We start from the raw sequence: 20554 nt of genomic DNA on the forward strand, positions 1-20554 counted from the left end.
AAATATTTAGAATAAACGGATTTAGATCTCCAGGGTTTCAGAATTTCCTTTGAACTCCTGTCATTTCAATTTGGGTATAAAATAGGATTTGTGTTTTCTGACATTTATTTTGCATTGCACATTTGTGTTGGAATTTTGTTTTTTGTTCATTTTGATCACTGTAGGATGAGAGTAAGGTTTATAAACCCTTCCCAGGTGTGATTTTCTTGAGTCATGACCTTCAGTACTCCTTATTACATTTTGCAGGGGGCAGAACAGGTGTTTTGGAGCATGAGAAACAGCACTAGAGAAGTTCAAGTCTGTACTCTTCCCACATGGTCTCTGGAAAACAATTTCACCTCCCTCAACCCTAGGCTCCTCATTTGAAAAAACTAACCACACCTCATATGCCAGCATCTCAGAGATGGTTGTGAGGGTTAGGTGAAATCCCACACATAGAGCACTTTGAACTTGGAAGGCATTTATAAGTATTATGTATTGTTTCTATGAAATCAGAAATTATTAAATGCTTACCAAATAAGACCATAAAGTGACCTAAAACAGGTAGTATAAATGGAAGGTATGAGATACACAAAACCTGTCATCAATTAAACAAATATTCAAATTTTCCACAAAGAGTACCAAGAGGCCATTAGCTTTACAATACATAATATTATTACTTAAGACATGAACATATTTTATGGGATTATATATTTTTATGACAAACTTACATGATTGCTGCATGTCTTGTATCGAATATTCTGCCCTTCACAATTCCTGCAGGGGAAAAGAAAATATGGACTTCATGGAAGTTGCAAGCAGGGGGAAAAACAAAGGAAAACCAAGGCACTTGTAAAACTTTTATTCATGAACACTGACTCAAAGATTCAAAGTTTAAATTCTAAGAAATAACTTTTAGGAATCAGGAGGCCAAAAAGTCTCATAGAATTGTCACAATAGTGAATTCTTTAGCTGAATTCATGTAATAGTATTACTTACGCACAGTTTTAACCCTAGGGTTCGTATAACCACTGAAATTAATAGTATTATAGTATTGTGTATAGTGTGTGTGTGTATAATGTGTGCATATATGTTTTTTTTCCCCTATGAAAAGAAAGGAAAGGTACTGGCAGAAGCATTTTGTGTAGCACCCCTCTGTGGATGAATTTCTCTTCTGTACTTGCTGAGGTCGCCAAGTTAACTGGGCCCTCTATAACCTCCCTCTCTAATCAAAACAACCATCTCACATATATGTGAAATCTAAAATATGACACAAATGAACATATCTATGAAATAGAAACTGACTCACAGACAAGGAGAATGGACTTAATGTTTGCCAAGGTAGGGCAGTTGGGAAGAGTGGACTGGGAGCTTGGGATTAGCAGATGTGAACTAGTATATATAGGATGGATAAAGAACAAGGTCAGACTATACAGCACAGGGAATTATATTCAATATCTATGATAAACCATATGGAAAAGAATATAAAAAAGAATTAAATATGCATAACTGAGTCACCATGCTGAAGGGCAGAAGTTACATTGTAAATCAACTATACCTCAATAAAGTTTAGAAAGCAAAAAATTTTTTAAAGCATAATTCCTAAAAAACAAAAAATTTCCTAATGCATTGAACAGGTATATTTAATCATATTTTCATATGTTACTACATTCACATTAACTGTTAAAATAGTCTAAAGAAATACAACTGTCTGTGCCAGGAATTAGCTTGTGGCAATGCTTATATTTTACTTCAGCCACTGGTCTTACTAAACAAACACTACAAAATAGTGTTGGGGCAACTTTTTAGACTACCGATACTGTAGGGTCTGAAGTCATATCCCCGTATACATATAGGTTTGAGAATCCAGGATGACCACCACACACACTCCCCCTCCCCCTTCCAGCCACTTGCTCTGGGACCCTGCACTCATCTTTCAGGCAGACTTTCCTTCTGGACGTCTGGAATTCCATCTGGCAGGTCCTCTCCTCAGTGTAGGGCTTGCTGCTCTATATTTTCTATATACATTAACTCCTTAAGATAACTCACCTGTAAACTTTTCCAACTTTTCCATGGAATTATGTGTTTACCCTCTATGTTTCCTTGGTCCATTCAATGGCAAATATGGAGCCAGAAATGCTAAACACAGGCTTAACTCACAATCTTGAATTAAAAGTCAACTGTCACTATGTCATTTGTTTTAGAATAATCTGGGAAGAATAGAACTGCTACAAATTGAATCCAAAGAGATGATTTTTTTTTTCTTTGCTGATGTGATTTAAATATGAGCCTATATGAAATGGCTGAACCAGTCTATGTCAGCAATATATAACTCACTGCATACCCTTTCTGATGATTCTATTTTTATCAACTATAAAAAGAATAAGTGAAAACTAATAATGTGCCAAGAAGTATAAAGGAGGAAAATATATCATTAAAAAAATCCCATCATCAAGACCTTTACCCTTAATATTTTAGCATTTCATCTTCCAGTGTTTCTGCCATAATTTATTTACAGATTCATTTATAGCCAATTCAACTGTGTATTCAGTTTAATTTAATATTATAACCATATTCCTATTTTATTAATAATTCCCTGGAAAAATTGTTTAATGACTACATAGTAAACCATTATAAATACATTACTTGTCTTGTAGTTTTGCATTTGAATTTTTTAAAATTGTGGTAAAATACACATCACATAAAATTTACAATCCTAACCAATTTTAAATATACTATGCAAGACTGTAAGTATATTCACACTGTTGTACAGACACTGGGCTTCCCTGATGGCTCAGACAGTAAAGAAGCTGCCTGCAATGTAGGAGACCCGGGTTCCATCCCTGGGTGGGGAAGATCCCTTGGAGTAGGAAACGGCAACTCATGCAAGTATTCTTGTCCATGGAGAATCCCATGGACAGAGGACCCTGGCGGGCTACAGTACATGAGATCACAGAGAGTCAGGCATGACTGAGCAACTAACACACACACAACACACACACACATTAACTTTTGTAGGCACTTGCGCCGTCTCTTGTTTTTCCCAAAATAGCCAAGACATGGAAGCAACCTAAATGTTCATTGACAAATAAATGGATAAAGAAGAAAAAAATACATAAATAAAATAAAATTTATGTATAGTAAAATTCACTTTTGGGGAGGGTTCACAATTCCATGAGATTTAACAGATCCATACAGTTGTGTAAGCACTGCCACAATCAACATGTGGAACAGATCCTTCATCCCATAAATGCCCTCAGGTTGTCCGCCTGTAGCCAACTTCTCTCCACCCTCAGCTCCTGGCAGCCACTGACTTGTTTTCTGCCCCCATTAACTTTACCTTATCCTGTTAATGGAAACACACAGTATATAGTCTTTTGACTATATCCATCTATGTTGATGTGTGTACCCGTACTTCACTCCTTAACTGCTGAACAGTATTCCATTGTGTGTATCACACAATTTACCTATTCACCAGCTGGATATTTGAGTTGTTTCCAGCTTTTAGCAATTATAAACACAAATGCTGTAAACATTCACACACAAGTTTTGTGTGAACACAAGTTCAGTTCTCTTGGGTAAATACTCATAAGCAAGATTGCTGAGTCTCCTTATTTTATATAATAATTTTCTGTTAAATATTTTTATGCTTCCATTTTTGTTCAAATTTAGGATACATATCTAGAAATGGGTAACAAATACCAGTTGTTTCATCTTATGACTCTTTCATGCATGCATTTTTAACTCTTGTTGGCTAAGTATTATTTGACTTGGTTGTTTCTTCAAGAAGGGTAAATGTCTCTCACATTACTGAACTTTGTATTTCACAAAGGAAATGTAATGCTGCAAGATCTATTACTTTTTTCATGATCCTTTCCCCTTAAAACTGTAGACATGCTTTATTGACCTTTGACATTTAGACTTGCAGAAGACAAGTCTGAGTTTTATTCTATTGTACATGTATTTTATTTTTTTGTGGAAGCATATAGTGTTTTGTTTCATTAGCATTTTAAGCAAAGTTCAGTTCAGTCGCTCAGTCATGTCCGACTCTTTGTGACCCCATGAATCGCAGCACACCAGGCCTCCCTGTCCAACACCAACTCCCAGAGTTGACTCAGACTCACATCCATCGAGTCAGTGATGCCATCCAGCCATCTCATCCTCTGTCGTCCCCTTCTCCTCCTGCCCCCTATCCCTCCCAGCATCAGAGTCTTTTCCAATGAGTCAACTCTTCGCATGAGGTGGCCAAAGTACTGGAGTTTCAGCTTTAGCATCATTTCTTCCAAAGAACACCCAGGGCTGATCTCCTTTAGAATGGACCAGTTGGATCTCCTTGCAGTCCAAGGGACTCTCAAGAGTCTTCTCCAACACCACAGTTCAAAAGCATCAATTCTTCAGTGCTCAGCCTTCTTCACAGTCCAACTCTCACATCCATACATGACCACTGGAAAAACCACAGCCTTGACTAGATGGACCTACCTATTAATAGTCATGTGCTTATTTTCATCTATTTTGACTAAAAATGTTTGGCCTTTTTGACTGGAATATTCAAGGTCTTTATTTTCAGTGTTGTATATTATTCTCAGAATATAATTTTGATTACTCTCTTGTTCCAAGAATATTTGTAATTCTTAAGTGCTGTGCAGCTTGTGGGATCTCAGTTCCCCGAGCAGGGATTGAACCTGGGCCACAGCAGTGAACATGAAAGACTGGAATCCTAACCACAAGGTCACCAGGGAACAACTCTGATACACTTTTTCTTTCTTTGCAATCCTTCATGAACTCACCCTTCTCCATCTACATCTCAAACCATCCTCACCTTACTTTCTGTTTCAACTGCAGCTTGTATCCTAGTCTCTTCATATCTATTTTCTGGAAGATGCAATCCCTAATGGGAGTTAGAAAACATACAGGAGAAAGACATTTTGGAGTGAAATGAAGAGCACTACAGCTGCCTCCAAAAGCATTACCTAAATGATAGTTACATTTCTGAACTGAAATACAGACCAGGTACCCAATTTTCATTTGGCTACCTCTATTTTTTTTGGTCTTAATTTATTATATTTAAATATGTATACATGTGTACATTCCCTTACACATTTTGAAGACGAACGTTATAAAACTAAACCCATAGCATTAGAGTTACAGACTTCATACTGGTTGAGAATTACCAAGCTAAGATCAAAAGAGCAGAATTCAATAATGATAAGATTCAGTTGTCCTAGAGGTGTATGCTGGTTTTAGAAAAGGCAGAGGAACCAGAGATCAAATTGCCAACATCTGCTGGATCATCAAAAAAGCAAGAGAGTTCCAGAAAAACATCTATTTCTGCTTTATTGACTATGCCAAAGCCTTTGACTCTGTGGATCACAAGAAACTGTGGAAAATTCTGAAAGAGATGGGAATACCAGACCACCTGACCTGCCTCTTGAGAAACCTGTATGCAGGTCAGGAAGCAACAGTTAGAACTGGACATGGAACAACAGACTGGGTTCAAATTGGGAAAGGAGTACGTCAAGGCTGTTTATTGTCACCCTGCTTATTTAACTTATATGCAGAGTACATCATGAGAAATGCTGGGCTAGATGAAGCACAAGTTGGAATCAAGATTGCCAGAAGAAATATCAATAACCTCAGATATGCAGATGACACCACCCTTATGGCAGAAAGTGAAGAAGAACTAAAGAGCCTCTTGATGAAAGTAAAAGAGGAGAGTAAAAAGTCTGCTTAAAGCTCAACATTCAGAAAACTAAGATCATGGCATCCAGTCCCATCACTTTATGGCAAATAGATGGGGAAACAGTGGAAACAGTCGCTGATTTTATTTTGGGGGGCTCCAAAATCACTGCAGATGGTGATTGCAGCCATTAAATTAAAAGACGCTTACTCCTTGAAAGAAAAGTTATGACCAACTTAGACAGCATATTAAAAAGCAGAGACATTACTTTATCAACAAAGATCTGTCTAGTAAAGGCTATGGTTTTTCCAGTAGTCACGTGTGAATGTGAGAGCTGGACTATAAAGAAAGCTGAGCGCTGAAGAATTGATGCTTTTGAACTGTGGTGTTGGAGAAGACTCTTGAGAGTCCCTTGGACTGCAAGGAGATCCAACCAGTCCATCCTTTAGGAGATCAGTCCTGGGTGTTCATTGGAAGGACTGATGTTGAAGCTGAAACTCCAGTATTTTGGCCACCTGATGTGAAGAGCTGACTCATTTGAAAAGAGCCTGATGTTGGGAAAGATTGATCGCAGGAGGAGAAGGGGACGGCAGAGGGTGAGATGGTTAGATGGCATCACTGACTCAACAGACATGAGTTTGGGTAGACTCTGGGAGTTGGTGATGGACAGGAAGGCCTGGTGTGCTGCGGTTCATGGGGTCACAAAGAGTCAGACACAACTGAGCGACTGAACTGAACTGAACTGAAGTATATGGAGGCAACAAATCAAACTAACTCAGCCTTTTGCTGAGTGGCACTCCTAAGAGTTATAATGTCTGTTCCAATTTTCAAACAATGAATTAGGTTATATTTTATCAGTTATACATTCATTCATTTAATCAAAACTATTTCAGTACAATATATGTATTAGGCATAGGGCTGAGTACTGGTGATACAGAAATGAATGCAAATTGTTATTGAGCTAAAAAGTAAAGATACAGCTCTAAATTGATGTGATGAGTTTAATAATAAGTTATACATGGGACCTATAGACAAGAATCCAGGTATATAGTTCTCTTGACTGTTCACTGAGAACATCTTTCTATATTATCACAACAGGTTGATCCAGTCTTAGTATTTTCTAACACTGTATATTTCCATCTTTGTGACTCATCAAAGGTATAAATTAAAATTTATTAAACTCCCAACCAGGATACATTAAATTTTAAACATTCCAGAAGCACCAAACTAGGGGTCTGGCAGGGAAAATTTATGAGGGTGGAGAACTCTCTTTCTTGGTCAAAAGGATACAGCTCCATTCTTCTGGGAAACAACAGCCAGGCCAGTGGACAAGGTCATCTACTTACATGACTCATTTCATTGTGTTTATTATGTGTGGATAAAGGGAGAAACTAAATTATAGAAAAAAGTGAAAGGGTAATTTGAACTACTCGTTTTTTTTGGAAAGGCCCCAACTGAGGAAAGAGCTAACAGATTAGGGAGTTCAGGTCAGTCACTCAGTTGTGTCTGACTCTTTACAACCCCATGAAGTGCAGCACGCCAGGCCTCCCTGTCCATCACCAACTCCCAGAGTCTACCCAAACTCATGTCCATTGAGTCAGTGATGCCATCTAAATCTCATCCTCTGTCGTCCCCTTCTCCTCCTGCCTTCAATCTTTCCCAACATCAGGCTCTTTTCAAATGAGTCAGCTCTTCACATCAGGTGGCCAAAGTATTGGAGTTTCAGTTTCAACATCAGTCCTTCCAATGAACACCCAGGACTGATCTCCTAAAGGATGGACTGGTTGGATCTCCTTGCAGTCCAAGGGACTCTCAAGAGTCTTCTCCAACACCACAGCTCAAAAGCATCAATTCTTCAGCGCTCAGCTTTCTTTGTAGTCCAGCTCTCACATCCACACGTGACTACTGGAAAAACCATAGCCTTAACTAGATGGACTTTTGTTGACAAAGTATTATCTCTGCTTTTTAATATGCTGTCTAGGTTGGTCATAACTTTCCTTCTAAGGAGTAAGCGTCTTTTAATTTAATGGCTGCAATCACCATCTGCAGCGATTTTGGAGCCCCCCAAAATAAAGTCTGACACTGTTTCCACTGTTTCCCCATCTATTTGCCATGAAGTGATGGGACCAGATGTCATGATCTTAGTTTTCTGAACATTGAGCTTTAAGCCAACATTTTCACTCTCCTCTTTCACTTTCATCAAGAGGCTCTTTAGTTCTTCACTTTCTGCCATAAGGGTGGTGTCATCTGCATATCTGAGGTTATTGATATTTCTTCTGGCAATCTTGATTCCAGCTTGTGCTTCATCCAGCCCAGCATTTCTCATGATGTACTCTGCATATAAGTTAAATAAGCAGGATGACAATATACAGCTTTGACGTACTCCTTTTCCTATTTGAAACCAGTCTGTTGTTCCATGTCCAGTTCTAACTGTTGCTTCCTGACCTGAATACAGGTTTCTCAAGAGGCAGGTCAGGTGGTCTGGTATGCCCATCTCTTTCAGAATTTCCCATACACTCACAGTTTATTTAGATCAGTTTCTTGTGATCCACACAAAGGCTTTGGTATAGTCAATAAAGCAGAAAAAGATGTTCTTCTGGAACTCTCTTGCTTTTTCAATGATCCAGTAGATGTTAGCAATTTGATCTCTGGTTCCTCTGCCTTTTCTAAAACCAGCTTGAACATCTGGAAGTTCATGGTTCACGTATTGCTGAAGCCTGGCTTGGAGAATTTTGAGTATTACTTTACTAGCATGTGAGATGAGTGCAATTGTGCGGTAGGTTGAGCATTCTTTGGCATTGCCTTTCTTTGGGATTGGAATGAAAACTGACCTTTTCCAGTCCTGTGGCCACTGCTGAGTTTTCCAAATTTGCTGGCATATTGAGTGTAGCACTTTCACAGTATCATCTTTTAGGATTTGAAACAGCTCAACTAGAATTCCATCACCTCCACTAGCTTTTTTCGTAGTCATGCTTCCTAAGGCCCACTTGACTTTACATTCAAGAATGTTTGGCTCTAGGTGAGTGATCATACCGTCATGATTATCTGGGTCATGAAGATCTTTTTTGTGTAGTTCTTCTGTGTATTCTTGCCACCTCTTAATATCTTCTGCTTGTGTTAGGTCCATACCATTTCTGTCTTTTATTGTGCCCATCTTTGCATGAAATGTTCCCTTGGTATCTCTAATTTTCTTGAAGAGATCTCTACTCTTTCCCATTCTGTTGTTTTCCTCTATTTCTTTGCATTGATGGCTGAGGAAGGCTTTCTTATCTCTCCTTGCTATTCTTTGGAATTCTGCATTCAAATGGGTATATATCTTTCCTTTTCTCCTTTGCTTTTCGCTTCTCTTCTTTTCACAACTATTTGTAAAGTGATAACCAAAATCTTCTTGTATCATGCTGACTTATAACCCAAGAATGCTTTTAATTCTAATTTCAAAATTAGGGAGGGAAATTATAAACCATGGTTTAAGATTGTATTTGAATTGATTTTAATACGGGAACAGAAAAACTGTGGAAACTTACAAAGAGTGACATTTTTTTTTTAAGTGTATTAGAACTTCAGAAATAATTTTTCAGATGCATTTTTAGTAATTGTTTCATTTTAGTGATTTAAATGAAAAACAAAACTAAATTTGAAAAACTTAACACTGAAAGGAAAGCACTTATTTGCTGGTGGCAGCTATGGTTATATCTCATAACTACTGGTTATGACCATATGGTTTGGGTCTATACCCCAATGCCATCTGCTATATCCTAATTGTGAGGCACTAACTGGAATCTTGAATGTTGGGCCTGAAAATCTAAACCTAAAATGTAAGTGTATCTCTACTAAAAATCCCACTACAACTGCAGCAAAGTGATATGAAAAAAGAGCATTTTATTTCATGAATTCTCAAAATATAAAGTACCATTTTAGACACATTCCTTCTCCAGTGACTTTTTATGGTGAACCTATCATGTACTAGGATGTGGATATAAGGATACAGGAAGGTTATCTTTTGGTTCCCATAATAAGTCAGTAGTAAAGGTTTTTAAACTCAAGCATCTGGTGGACATTTTTCACATCCTACTTCACTTTGTCCAACTGAACACACAGTGAACCCACACTGACTGGCCTCTATCGATGTGGCATACTTTGGTTACAATTTAGCATGAAAATGAATGGCTACTTTATGAAGAGGAATAAAGTAAAATCCAAGTTATTTTAAAGCTAAGGACACTGAAGTTCTAATTCCCCAAGCAGGAACCTGCCAGCTTATTCTGGAAATAATTCTTTTGGCTCAAAGCAGCTGAGCTGCAGAAATATGACTTCCAAGTTTTTAATTTCATTCTAATTATTATTTGTAAGAGCTAATGGTTATCAGGAGTATATAAAAATTCAAGAACATCATTTCACAATTATGTATTTTCTATCCATTACAACATTCATAACACCCTGAAACTGAAGATTTTTGAAGCCATAAATTTTATGAATATATAAAAAACATATGTTGATTCCACATGAGGATACAGTAAAAACATTAATAAAATTTCCCTGGAGTTTATAGCACTATAATTTATTGCGTTCATTTGCTGATATATTGACTCAAATACTAGTGTCTTAAAAACTAACAAGCATGTGTTTTGAAGAATAGAAATATATTAATTTTTTAAAACAGTAGTTAACTTAAACCTGTCTTTCCCATGGTTGGCACTTGACTAGAATATCAAATTGCAAATTTCTGCAAGCAAAAGAGACATTCTGGCTGGCATATGGTCCACAGTGCAAAAGAACTATGTGTATTTAAATGTAATCAAATTCTGAAATAACTTTATCCACAAAGAAATACATAAGCAAAATAGCCACGCTCATGTCCTTTCCTAAATCATGAATTTAAAGGACACTGACAAAAAGAGAAGGCACTGAAATGCTTTCTAAAACTTTGGGATAGCTTTCTGTTGGTTTTTATGTAACCACCTCTGCATACCTCTTCCAAGAAAAGTTGACCACAAAAGCTCAATATTTATGAAGATTTAATGAGTCTCTAAGGCTGTTCAAGGATAAGGAGACCTGATAAGCTTTCCAGGGGAAGTAGATTTCTTTCTTAATAATCTCAGCGTACTTCCAAAATTACAGTGAAACGTCTCAATATGGGAGTGGGTACATAAGGTTTGGGGCTGCCTAAAAGGTGCGGAGCAGGAATGACAGAATTATTCATGACCCTGCTGCCTTTCCTCTGAAATAATCTAATTTCATTTTTATGGGAAGAAATAATGTTACTGCCCCTGTTTTTTTATCAGAGTCATGGAAAGAGTGAGTATATCACAGGCCTGGCCTTGTATCAGGAGCTAAGCTGAGAACATAGATCCCCTCATCACACACTTGTCTTCCTGTAAACATCCCAGAACACACTACACTCTCATTTAACTTTTTTTTTCTTATATTTGGTAAAGAATCTTCCCTACTTTCAAATATGTGTTCAAATTGGATGAGCTTAGTTCAGTTCAGTTCAGTTGCTCAGTCGTGTCTGACTCTTCAGGGAGCAAGAAAAAATTTGGAGAATCTCAGGACCAAATCTAAAGTTTAAAATATAGGTTAAGATGTGTACATAAACAGACTAAAAAGTACTGCATAAGTCCTAAAAAAAAAAAACTAATTCAAGAATGGTGACTTGAAATACAATAGCAATATTTAGGATAGAACTGTTTTGGGGTCTCTACAATTATTTGTGAAATATTTTAGGTCCAAAAAAATTTCAGAAGGATGCAAACTCATGTCTACAACAGTAAGCTGCATCATTTCTTAAAACTTTTCTTCAGATTTAAGAAACGTGTCATTACAAATTTGGTGGAAGCCCCCTGCCAAACCTCCTCAATCCAATTCCCCTGCCTCCCACCCCTTGGTGAGAAGTAACCAAGTAAATGGCATCATAGTTTACATAACCTTCCACAGCTTGATTTGTCTGAACACTATGTTTCTGAAAATATCCATGTTGATAGATGCAATTCTAACCCATCCATTTTTATGACTGTAATCTAATTTATAAATATAGCTCAAATTCATCAATCCTTTTTATTTATTGATTGATTTTCTTAAAAGTCTATAAAGGTTTATGTTGGTTCTGCAATGACCCCTCTTATACTGTCACCTAGGGTACTACATTTGCAGGCTTCCCTGTGGCTCAGCAGTAAAGAATACACCTGCAATACAGGAGACATGGGTTCTATCCCTGGGTCAGGAAGATCCCCAAAGGAAATGGAAACCCAGTCCAGTATTCTTGCCTGGGAAATCCCACGGAGAGAGGAGCCTGGCAGGCTACAGTCCAAAGAGTCACAACGAGTCGGATACAACTGAGTGACTGAGCAACAACAAAGTGTACATTTGCACTAGTTTCTTAGGATACATACTCTAGTGGGACTGTTCCATTGTGGGCATTTACAGCTTCACTAGTACCAGATAATGACACACTGTCCTTTAAAGTGGGAATACCAATTTTCATTCCCATTAGCAGCGCAGAAAATTCTTGTTTTTACATATCAAGGCCAATACTTGGCATTTTTAAACTGAAAAGTTTCCCAGTCTGAAGAATATGGAATATCTCACTTTGTAGTTTTTGCATTTTTGTTGTTAGTGAGGTTAATATTTTCATGTTTTAGACTATGCAAGTTCCCCTTCTGAGAATTTCCTGTTCATATCCTTTTCCCATTCTTCTAGTTGGCTTTTGTTTTATTGTATTTCAATATCTCATACACTAATTCCTTACTGGTTATATTCATTATCAAGATTTTCTTCCACTCTATGCTTTTCTTTCTTTTGTCTTTTTTTGGCCACAACACAGGGCATGCATGCAGGATCCTAGTTCCCTCACCAAGGATCAAACCCATCCCCCTGCAGCGGAAGTGCAGTGTCTTAACCACTGGACCACCAAAGTCCCTATAGTATATATTTTTATGATACAAAGGTGTTTTCTTAGTCTGCTTGAATTTATATTTTCCTTTGTAACTTATGCCCTCTGTGTCTTAGTTAAGGACACAAAGCTCACCCAGAGATCATACAGATATTCTATATATTCTTCTTCTAAATGTTTTCAAGATTCGCTTTTCATAAGCAGATTTTAATCTACCTGGAATTTATTGTTTAATGGATTGAAATTTTCCAATATTTTCCCTTTGGATATTAATAATCATATTTGAACCCCACGTATGGAATATTCATCCTTTCTCCACCAATTTTTAAATTGCCGTATGGCTGATATTCGGAGAAGGCAATGGCACCCCACTCCAGTACTCTTGCCTGGAGAATCCCATGGATGGAGGAGCCTAGAAGGCTGGAGTCCATGGGATCGCTGAGGGTCGGACAACGACTGAGCGACTTCACTTTCACTTTTCACTTTCATGCATTGGAGAAGGAAAGGGCAACGCACTCCAGTGTTCTCGCCTGGAGAATCCCAGGGACGGGGGAGCCTGGTAGGCTGCCGTCTATGGGGTCGCACAGAGTCGGACACGACTGAAGTGACTTAGCAGCAGCATGGTTGACATTAATTCAGTCAACACAGAACACTTCTTGTATTGAGGGACCACAAGGATCCCTCAAATTGTCTTCTATAGTCTGTACCTTCTTTCCACCCACCCCACCTCTTCTTTAATACCAGGCAATTACGGATGTGTTCTACATGTCTATAATCTTTGCATTTCAAGAATATTACATACAGTTCTGGCAGGGAGCATGGTGAGAAGCGGATGGCGGCCTTCAACCCTGCGCCCTCCAGGTCCTCTGGCCTCCGGTGGGCAGGTGAATTAGGGGCCCGCAGGCCGGAACCTCCTGAGGGCGGGCGAACCGGGGGCCCCTGGGCCGCGAACCCCGGTGGGTAGGTGAACTGGGGGCGCACTCACTGGGACAGCTTGGGCTGTCTTGCAGGGCCCCAGAGCTCTCACCACCGCCACCCACTGGAAGCCGCAGCAAACCTCACCCTCACCCTCACCTCACCCTCACCCTCATTGAGCAGCGGCCGCTCAGGGCCCGGATCTCGCTGAGCAACCACTGGGTTTCTTGGCCCAAGGCTGCAGGGCTTAGGCCAAGCCGCTGCCAGGCACCCGCACGGATCGGGTACCTGAGGTGACCGCTCACCGCGTGGGGGCTGACAAAGGCTTTAGCGACCCTGAAGGTGGGCGGAGCCGCAGTGGGTGACGGGTAGAAATTAACGGTTCTGCAGTTGGTGATTCTACCAAGACCTTGACGTCGAAAGATACTAACAGAAATGATGGAATAACTTACCCCATGCAGCCAATAGTTACTGCCCATCGCCCTTTGGGAAGATTTACTGTCCATTTATAGAAAGCCTGTGTGTATAATATGAAAAAGCTGCTCTCAACTTCCCCCTCAACCTTTCAAAAGAAAACTGTATCTAGGTCTTCTAGATGTAAAGAGGTTGCTGAAGTATGATAAAGTCAAGTTAGAAAATCACCTATCATGTATGCCTGTGGCGGATTCATTTTGATATTTGGCAAAACTAATACAATTATGTAAAGTTTAAAAATAAAATAAAATAAAAAAAAAAAAAAAAAAAAAAAAAAAAAAAAAAGAAAATCACCTATCTTGTAAATGCCCTTTAAAAAAAAAAAAAAACACATAGAAAAGACATGTCTTCTGGAAATGACTTTTCTAAATGGAGTTGTTTGACCACCTCTAGAAGAGCAGCAGCAGCAGAAGCGACCTCAGGAGCCCCAAAGGCCCACATTTGTTCAGTGGGTTAGAGGACATGGAATGGATGACATTGAGGAAGTAAAGCAGGTTCTAGGGCAGATTGGCCATCCTTAGAAGACATTTCCATATTATAACCATTTTTTTGTGTGTGCATTTTATTCCACTACTGTATAAATATGGTTGACAATAAGTACTTTTTGGCAATATCTAGTCTTTCTAAATGTTCTGAAGTCCTGATATATGTTAAAACCAGAAGTAGTAAAAGGACATTTTGTAAACATCTTTATGTTAAAATTCCTTTGAAATACTGTTGGTGGGGGGTCATTGTGGCCAAAGCAACTCTTTGAACATTGAATTGTATCTACGCACTAGTTGAAGGTTGCAGGTGGCGGGGGAAGAAGGAAATGCAAAGAGCTCTGTGCCTGAGTGGTGTTACTGGGACAAGACTAAGCACTGTGTTTTTTATGTTTGTGCATTTGATTTCATTTTGCTGTGTATATAGTGTATATAAGGGACAAGTGAGTCCTAATTTACAACATTTAGTCTTTCTAGATGTTAAAGAGATTGCTAGTCTAGGACAGAAATAGAGGTAGTAAATTAATACATTTTGTACATTTTGTGTGAAAATTTCCAGGAAAGATTGTCTTCTGAAAAATTGAGCTTTATTGCCCTCTGGGTTGGTGGAGCAGGGAGAGATGGGAAGGGGGTTGGTCTTAGGCCAGAATGCCTGTATTTTGAAGATATTTTCAGATTATAACTGTTTCATGTGTGCAGTTTATTCAAGACTGCTCTGTATATAGTGGACAAATGAAGTTCTTATTTGAAACATCTAGTCCATCTAGATGTTTAGAAGTGCCTGACATAGGTTAAGTGTAGAAGTCATAAAATATCATTTTGTAAATATCTTTTTGCTCAAATTCATAGGAACTATTGTCTTTGGAAGTGTTGAAATGTTAAACCACCTCCATGAGCAAGTATACTGTTGTCTGTATTTGTTCTGTGGTTTGGAGGAAGTGGGAGAGAAAGAACTGCAAAAGGTAATATGCTAGTGTGTTCATACCTGAACATATTCAGACCAAATCATTTTCTGTATGTTATATGCATTTTGTTTGGTGTGTATATAATGGACAAATGAGTCCTAATTTTGCAACATCTAGTTTCCAGATTGAAGGCAGGAGGAGAAGGGGATGACAGAGGATGAGATGGTTGGATGGCATCACCGACTGAATGGACATGAGTTTGAGCACACTCCAGGAGGTGGTGAAGGACAGGGAAGCCTGGCATGCTGCAGTCTATGGGGTCACAAAGAGTCGGACACTACTGGGCAACTAAACAATAACAAAGCCGCTTTTGAAAACATCTTTTTATTAACATTCCTGTGAAATACTGTTGTTTGAGGGGGTGGCCAGACCACCTCTTTGAACACTGCATTGTATTTGTGTACTGGCTGAAGGCTGGGGGTGAATGAGGTTGCCAGTGAATGCCAAATTAGTCAGGAAAAAAGTTAACACATTTTAAGTAAAATTAGCACATTCTGTACACATTGTGTGGAAATTCATAGGCCAGCTTGTCTTCTGTAAATGACTTTTGGATATGAATTTGTTCAGTTGCCTCTAAGCATTACACATGCCTGTACTTGGCCACTTGATTGGTGGTGGAGAGAGGAAGTGAGGGAGGGAATTGTTCAAGCCAAACTGGTCATATTTAGAAGATACCCTAGATGATAAGCACTGTTTCGTGTCTTCTCTTGTGCTTATGCTCAGTCGTGTCCAACTCTTTGTGACAACTTTGGACTATAGCCAGGCTCCTCTGTCCATGGGATTTTTCAGGCAAGAAAACTGGAGTGGGTTCCCTCCAGAGGATCTTCCTGACCCAGGGATCAAACCCACATCTCGTATGTCTCCTAGATTGCAGGTGGGTTCCTTATCTGATGAACTACTGGGGAAGCCCCCAAATAATTATTATTTCTTGTCTTGTTCAAGACTTAGATGGGTGAAAGCTTATTTAGCAGTGCTGTGTACACAGCGGACAAGTATCTAGTCTACTTTTACAAGTATCTAATAAAAGACAATATCTAGTCTTTTAGATATTTAGAAGTGTTTAATGTGTTTAAAAGTAGTAGTAGTAGAATAATGCTTCTTATAAATAGCTTTTAAAAACTGATGGGAAATACTGTCTTTGAAAATGGGATTGTTAAACCTCCTCTCTAAACAGTACACTCTGTGCTTGTCCATTGGGTTGAAGAAGGTAGGAGGGAAGATTGCAAAGATGTTTTGCCAGAGTGTACTAGAAACCTTTCAACTTATCCATTGGTCTATGTGTTACATGTATCTCATTTACCTTTACTTTATATATTATGTATGTACTGGACAGATGGGTCCCAATTTTAAAATAGCTAGTCTCAGATATTAAAGAGGTTGCCAATATATGATAAAGTGAAGTTTCTTAGTCATGTCCGACTCTTTGTGACCCCATGGACTATCCATGGAATTCTCCAGGCCGGAATACTGGAGTGGGTAGCATTTTCCTCCTCCAGGGGATCTTCCCAACCCAGGGATCAAACTTAGGTCTCCCACACTGCAGGAGGATTCTTTACCAGCTGAGCCACAAGGGAAGCCCAATGTATGATTAAAGTGGAGTTAATAAATTAATATGTTTTGTATACTTGGTGTTATAATTCACTGAAAGGCTGTCTTCTGAAAAGGAAATTGTAAATCACATCTAAGTGAAACACGTGAGTGTACTCCGCCCACTGTTGGATAGATGGCAAATAGGAGGAACTGGGAGAAATGAGGGTTCTAGGCTAGAATATTCCTTCATAGAAGACACTTTCGGATATAACCATTGTTACACGTGTGCGGGGAGCGAGCTCCGCCTCTGGCAAAGGTCATGAGGAAGGAGGCTTGGCATACGCAAAGGCGGGATCAAGCCTCAGGAGTCTCCCTGGAAATTCTCGAGCAATCTACCCCCAAAACCAGAGTCTGCCTACTTTCTGCTTTGTGCTTTCACCTACACCTCTGACTTTACGGGGGGCTGTCCCCCACTACCTCTCTGAAAAAAGTTAGCTTACAGCTCCAGTTAATAATTCCTGGGTGTGACAGTGTTTAACCTACAAACTCCTTTGGGAAATCCTCTAGCCTGCCTGAATAGGTTTTTCCGGCCACATGTGATTGTTCAGAGCCTCCCAACTGTGAGAGGCAGGAGATGTTCTAAACTGTCTAAACACAGATTTTTTTGAGTAGTTAAAAGATTGATTAGAAATTGTATTGGTGAAGGGATTTTCACTTGTTGAGCCAATGTTTGCTGCTAAGTCTCCATATCCCTTACCTGCTGTGTCCCTGGCAGTGTATTGATTAATGTAATTGGTGTAAGTAGTAGCTTTAATGTTTGTAACCTGGGACCCTTGAGTTAATTCTTTTTCTTGTTATAGCCCACCACACCTTTGCTCTGTAGGAAGGCAACTTTATCTAATGCTTTTGGAGGGTGGCTCCTGACCAATCACCTTTAGAGAAAAATAAGTTTTCTGAAGAAAAGGTCTTAAAATGTTAACAGGCCTCCGGGCCAGAAGATGATGCAAATCACCTAACTTTTGCATATGCTAAGTTTGCAGGAAGAAAGCCTGGCTTGCTGCCTGACTACCCCTTCCCCCATTATCCTCTATGCATAACTTAAGGTATAAAAACTACTTTGGAAAATAAAGTACGGGCCTTGTTCACCGAAACTTGGTCTCACCATGTCGTTCTTTCTCTTACCTTCTGGCTGAATTATTCAGCCTCTTTTCTCCACTGAATTTCCTCACTGAGCTATCCTTATTTCAGCCTCTTTTCTTCACTGAATTTTCCTACTGAGCTATCCTCATTCTATTACTCTTTATATCCTTAATTAACATTTAATTAAGCAATTGTTTCCTGATCTTCGCCTACGCCGTCTCTCTTTCGAATACCCTGGATCAGCCGGGGCTGGTCCCCGGCACACGTGTGTAGTTTATTCAATACTACTGTGTAGACAGTGGACAAACAAATCCTTATTTGAAACATCTAGGTTTTCTAGATGTATAAAAGTATACAACCTATGTTGAAAGTAGAGTTAAAGTAAGACCTTTTAAGTATTTTTTCTGTTAATTCATAGGAATGGTTGTATTTGGGGAGTGGAATTGTTAAACTTGAGTAAACTCTCCAAGAAAAGTAAGTTCATTGGGTGGTGGGGAAGCAGGGGCAGGGAAGGAAGTACAGAGAGAAGGGTTCTGTATCCATCAGTCTTTAGACAAGTTCAGACTATATAACCATTATTCTCTTTATGCATTTTAGTTAATAGTGCAGTGTTTTAATCATAATTTTGCCAATATCTTTATCTAGAGACCTGTTGCCATTTTTGTACTTTCTGAAATTTTTGTTGCTAAGAAAGTCAGGATTACATTTTTTACCTTCCAGGTTGAGTTGGTATAGTATATTCTTAGTTATCAAAATACTCATAGCCTTGGGACTTTGAAATGGTAAATATTCATGATGTGTGAAAAACACAATACATAACTGTATGGTCATCCAGGTCATTGCATCTATCAGTGGTTCAATTCTTTTTACTGCTGTGTAGTATTCCATGGTATTGATATACTATAGTTTGTTTACCTATTCACCCACTGAAGGGCATGTGGGTTGTGTCCATTTTTTTTTTTTTGGATATTATGAGTAAAAGTTGCTAAAAACATTCAGGTTTCCATGTGAAAACAAGTCTTCATTTCTCTGGGATAAATGCCTAGGTGTACAACTGCTGGGTTGTACAGTAGTTACATGTTTAATTTTTTAAGAAACTGCCTGTGGCCATTCTGTTTTACATTCTCACTCCTAGTATAGGAGTGATCCAGTTTATCTGAATTCTTACCAGTATTTCATTTTGTCAAATTTTTTATTTTTTTAAAAAAGCTATTCTGATACATATGTAATAATGTCTGATTGTGACTTTAATTTGTGTTTCCCTAACAGCTAGAGATATTAAGGCCATTTTCATGTACCTATTTACCACGTGTGTATCCTCTTTCCTGTGGTCATGTATGGATGTGAGAGTTGGACTGTGAAGAAGGCTGAGCACTGAAGAACTGATGTTTTTGAACTGTGGTGTTGGAGAAGACTCTTGAGAGTCCCTTGGACTGAAAGGAGATCCAACCAGTCCATTCTGAAGGAGATCAGCCCTGGGTGTTCATTGGAAGGACTGATGCTAAAGCTGAAACTCCAGTACTTTGGCCACCTCATGCAAAGAGTTGACTCATTGGAAAAGACTCTGATGCTGGCGGGGATTGGGGGCAGGAGGAGAAGGGGACGACAGAGGATGAGATGGCTGGATGGCATCACTGACTTGATGGACGTGAGTCTGAATGAACTCCGGGAGTTGGTGATGGACAGGGAGGCCTGGCGTGCTATACGATTCATGGGGTCACAAAGAGTTGGACACGACTGAGCGACTGAACTGAACTGAACTGATCCTCTTTAGTGAAATATCTGTTCAGCTCTTTTGTTTTTTTTCTAATTGGATTCTTTTTTTTTTTAATTGTTGACTGTTTTGTTCTTAATATAAATCCTGGTCCTTTATCAGCTACATGGTTTGTAAATATTTTCTCCCATTGATCTAGGTACTAATACTACAGTTTTGGCTTTGTAAGTCTTATATCAGGTGGACTGATTCCTTTTACTCTATTTTTTTTCAAAATTGTTTTAAGTATTCTGTGGCTTATACCTTTTGATATAAGTTTTAGAATAATCTTATTTAATTTACAAAAATAAAACTTTGTAAGAATTTTGAGTGAAATAAATCTATAAATCAGCTTTATGCCCTACTTGTCTCCTAGAATATTGAAATCAGAGGATCCTTGAGTGAGAAATCAGAGCAGCACAAATAAAAATACCTAAAAAACATCGTCAGGCAATGAGATAGACCAGCCATATCTCCTTAAAATTAAGCTCACACCTCTTTTCCTTAAATATGAACAAGAGCCAACAAGGATCACCAGAAATCTTAGAAAAGTCTTTATTATGAAATATCATGACATAAACAAGACAGAAAACAGTAATTCAAAAAGAATTGAGACAATGCAAGGGAAAGAAAACTACCCCCCCAAACTCTATTTATATGCTGAGAGATAAAAGAGAAGATGTTGCATCTGAAAACCAGGGACAGACTGCTTTAAAATATAATAAATTAAGGAACAAAAAATATCTCAGA

The 20554-nt window shown here is 38.7% G+C and overlaps 1 protein-coding gene across 1 annotated transcript in view; it reads right to left on the reverse strand.

The window, feature by feature from the left end:
* LOC102286063 (ADAMTS-like protein 3) overlaps positions 1-20554 on the reverse strand; it is a 224963-nt gene that overhangs the window by 74385 nt on the left and 130024 nt on the right. The window contains 1 exon segment of the mRNA XM_070358133.1: positions 711-756. Coding sequence (XP_070214234.1) covers positions 711-756 — 46 coding nt within the window.

Source organism: Bos mutus, chromosome 21 (assembly GCF_027580195.1).
Source record: "Bos mutus isolate GX-2022 chromosome 21, NWIPB_WYAK_1.1, whole genome shotgun sequence".
Lineage (NCBI taxonomy): Eukaryota > Metazoa > Chordata > Mammalia > Artiodactyla > Bovidae > Bos > Bos mutus.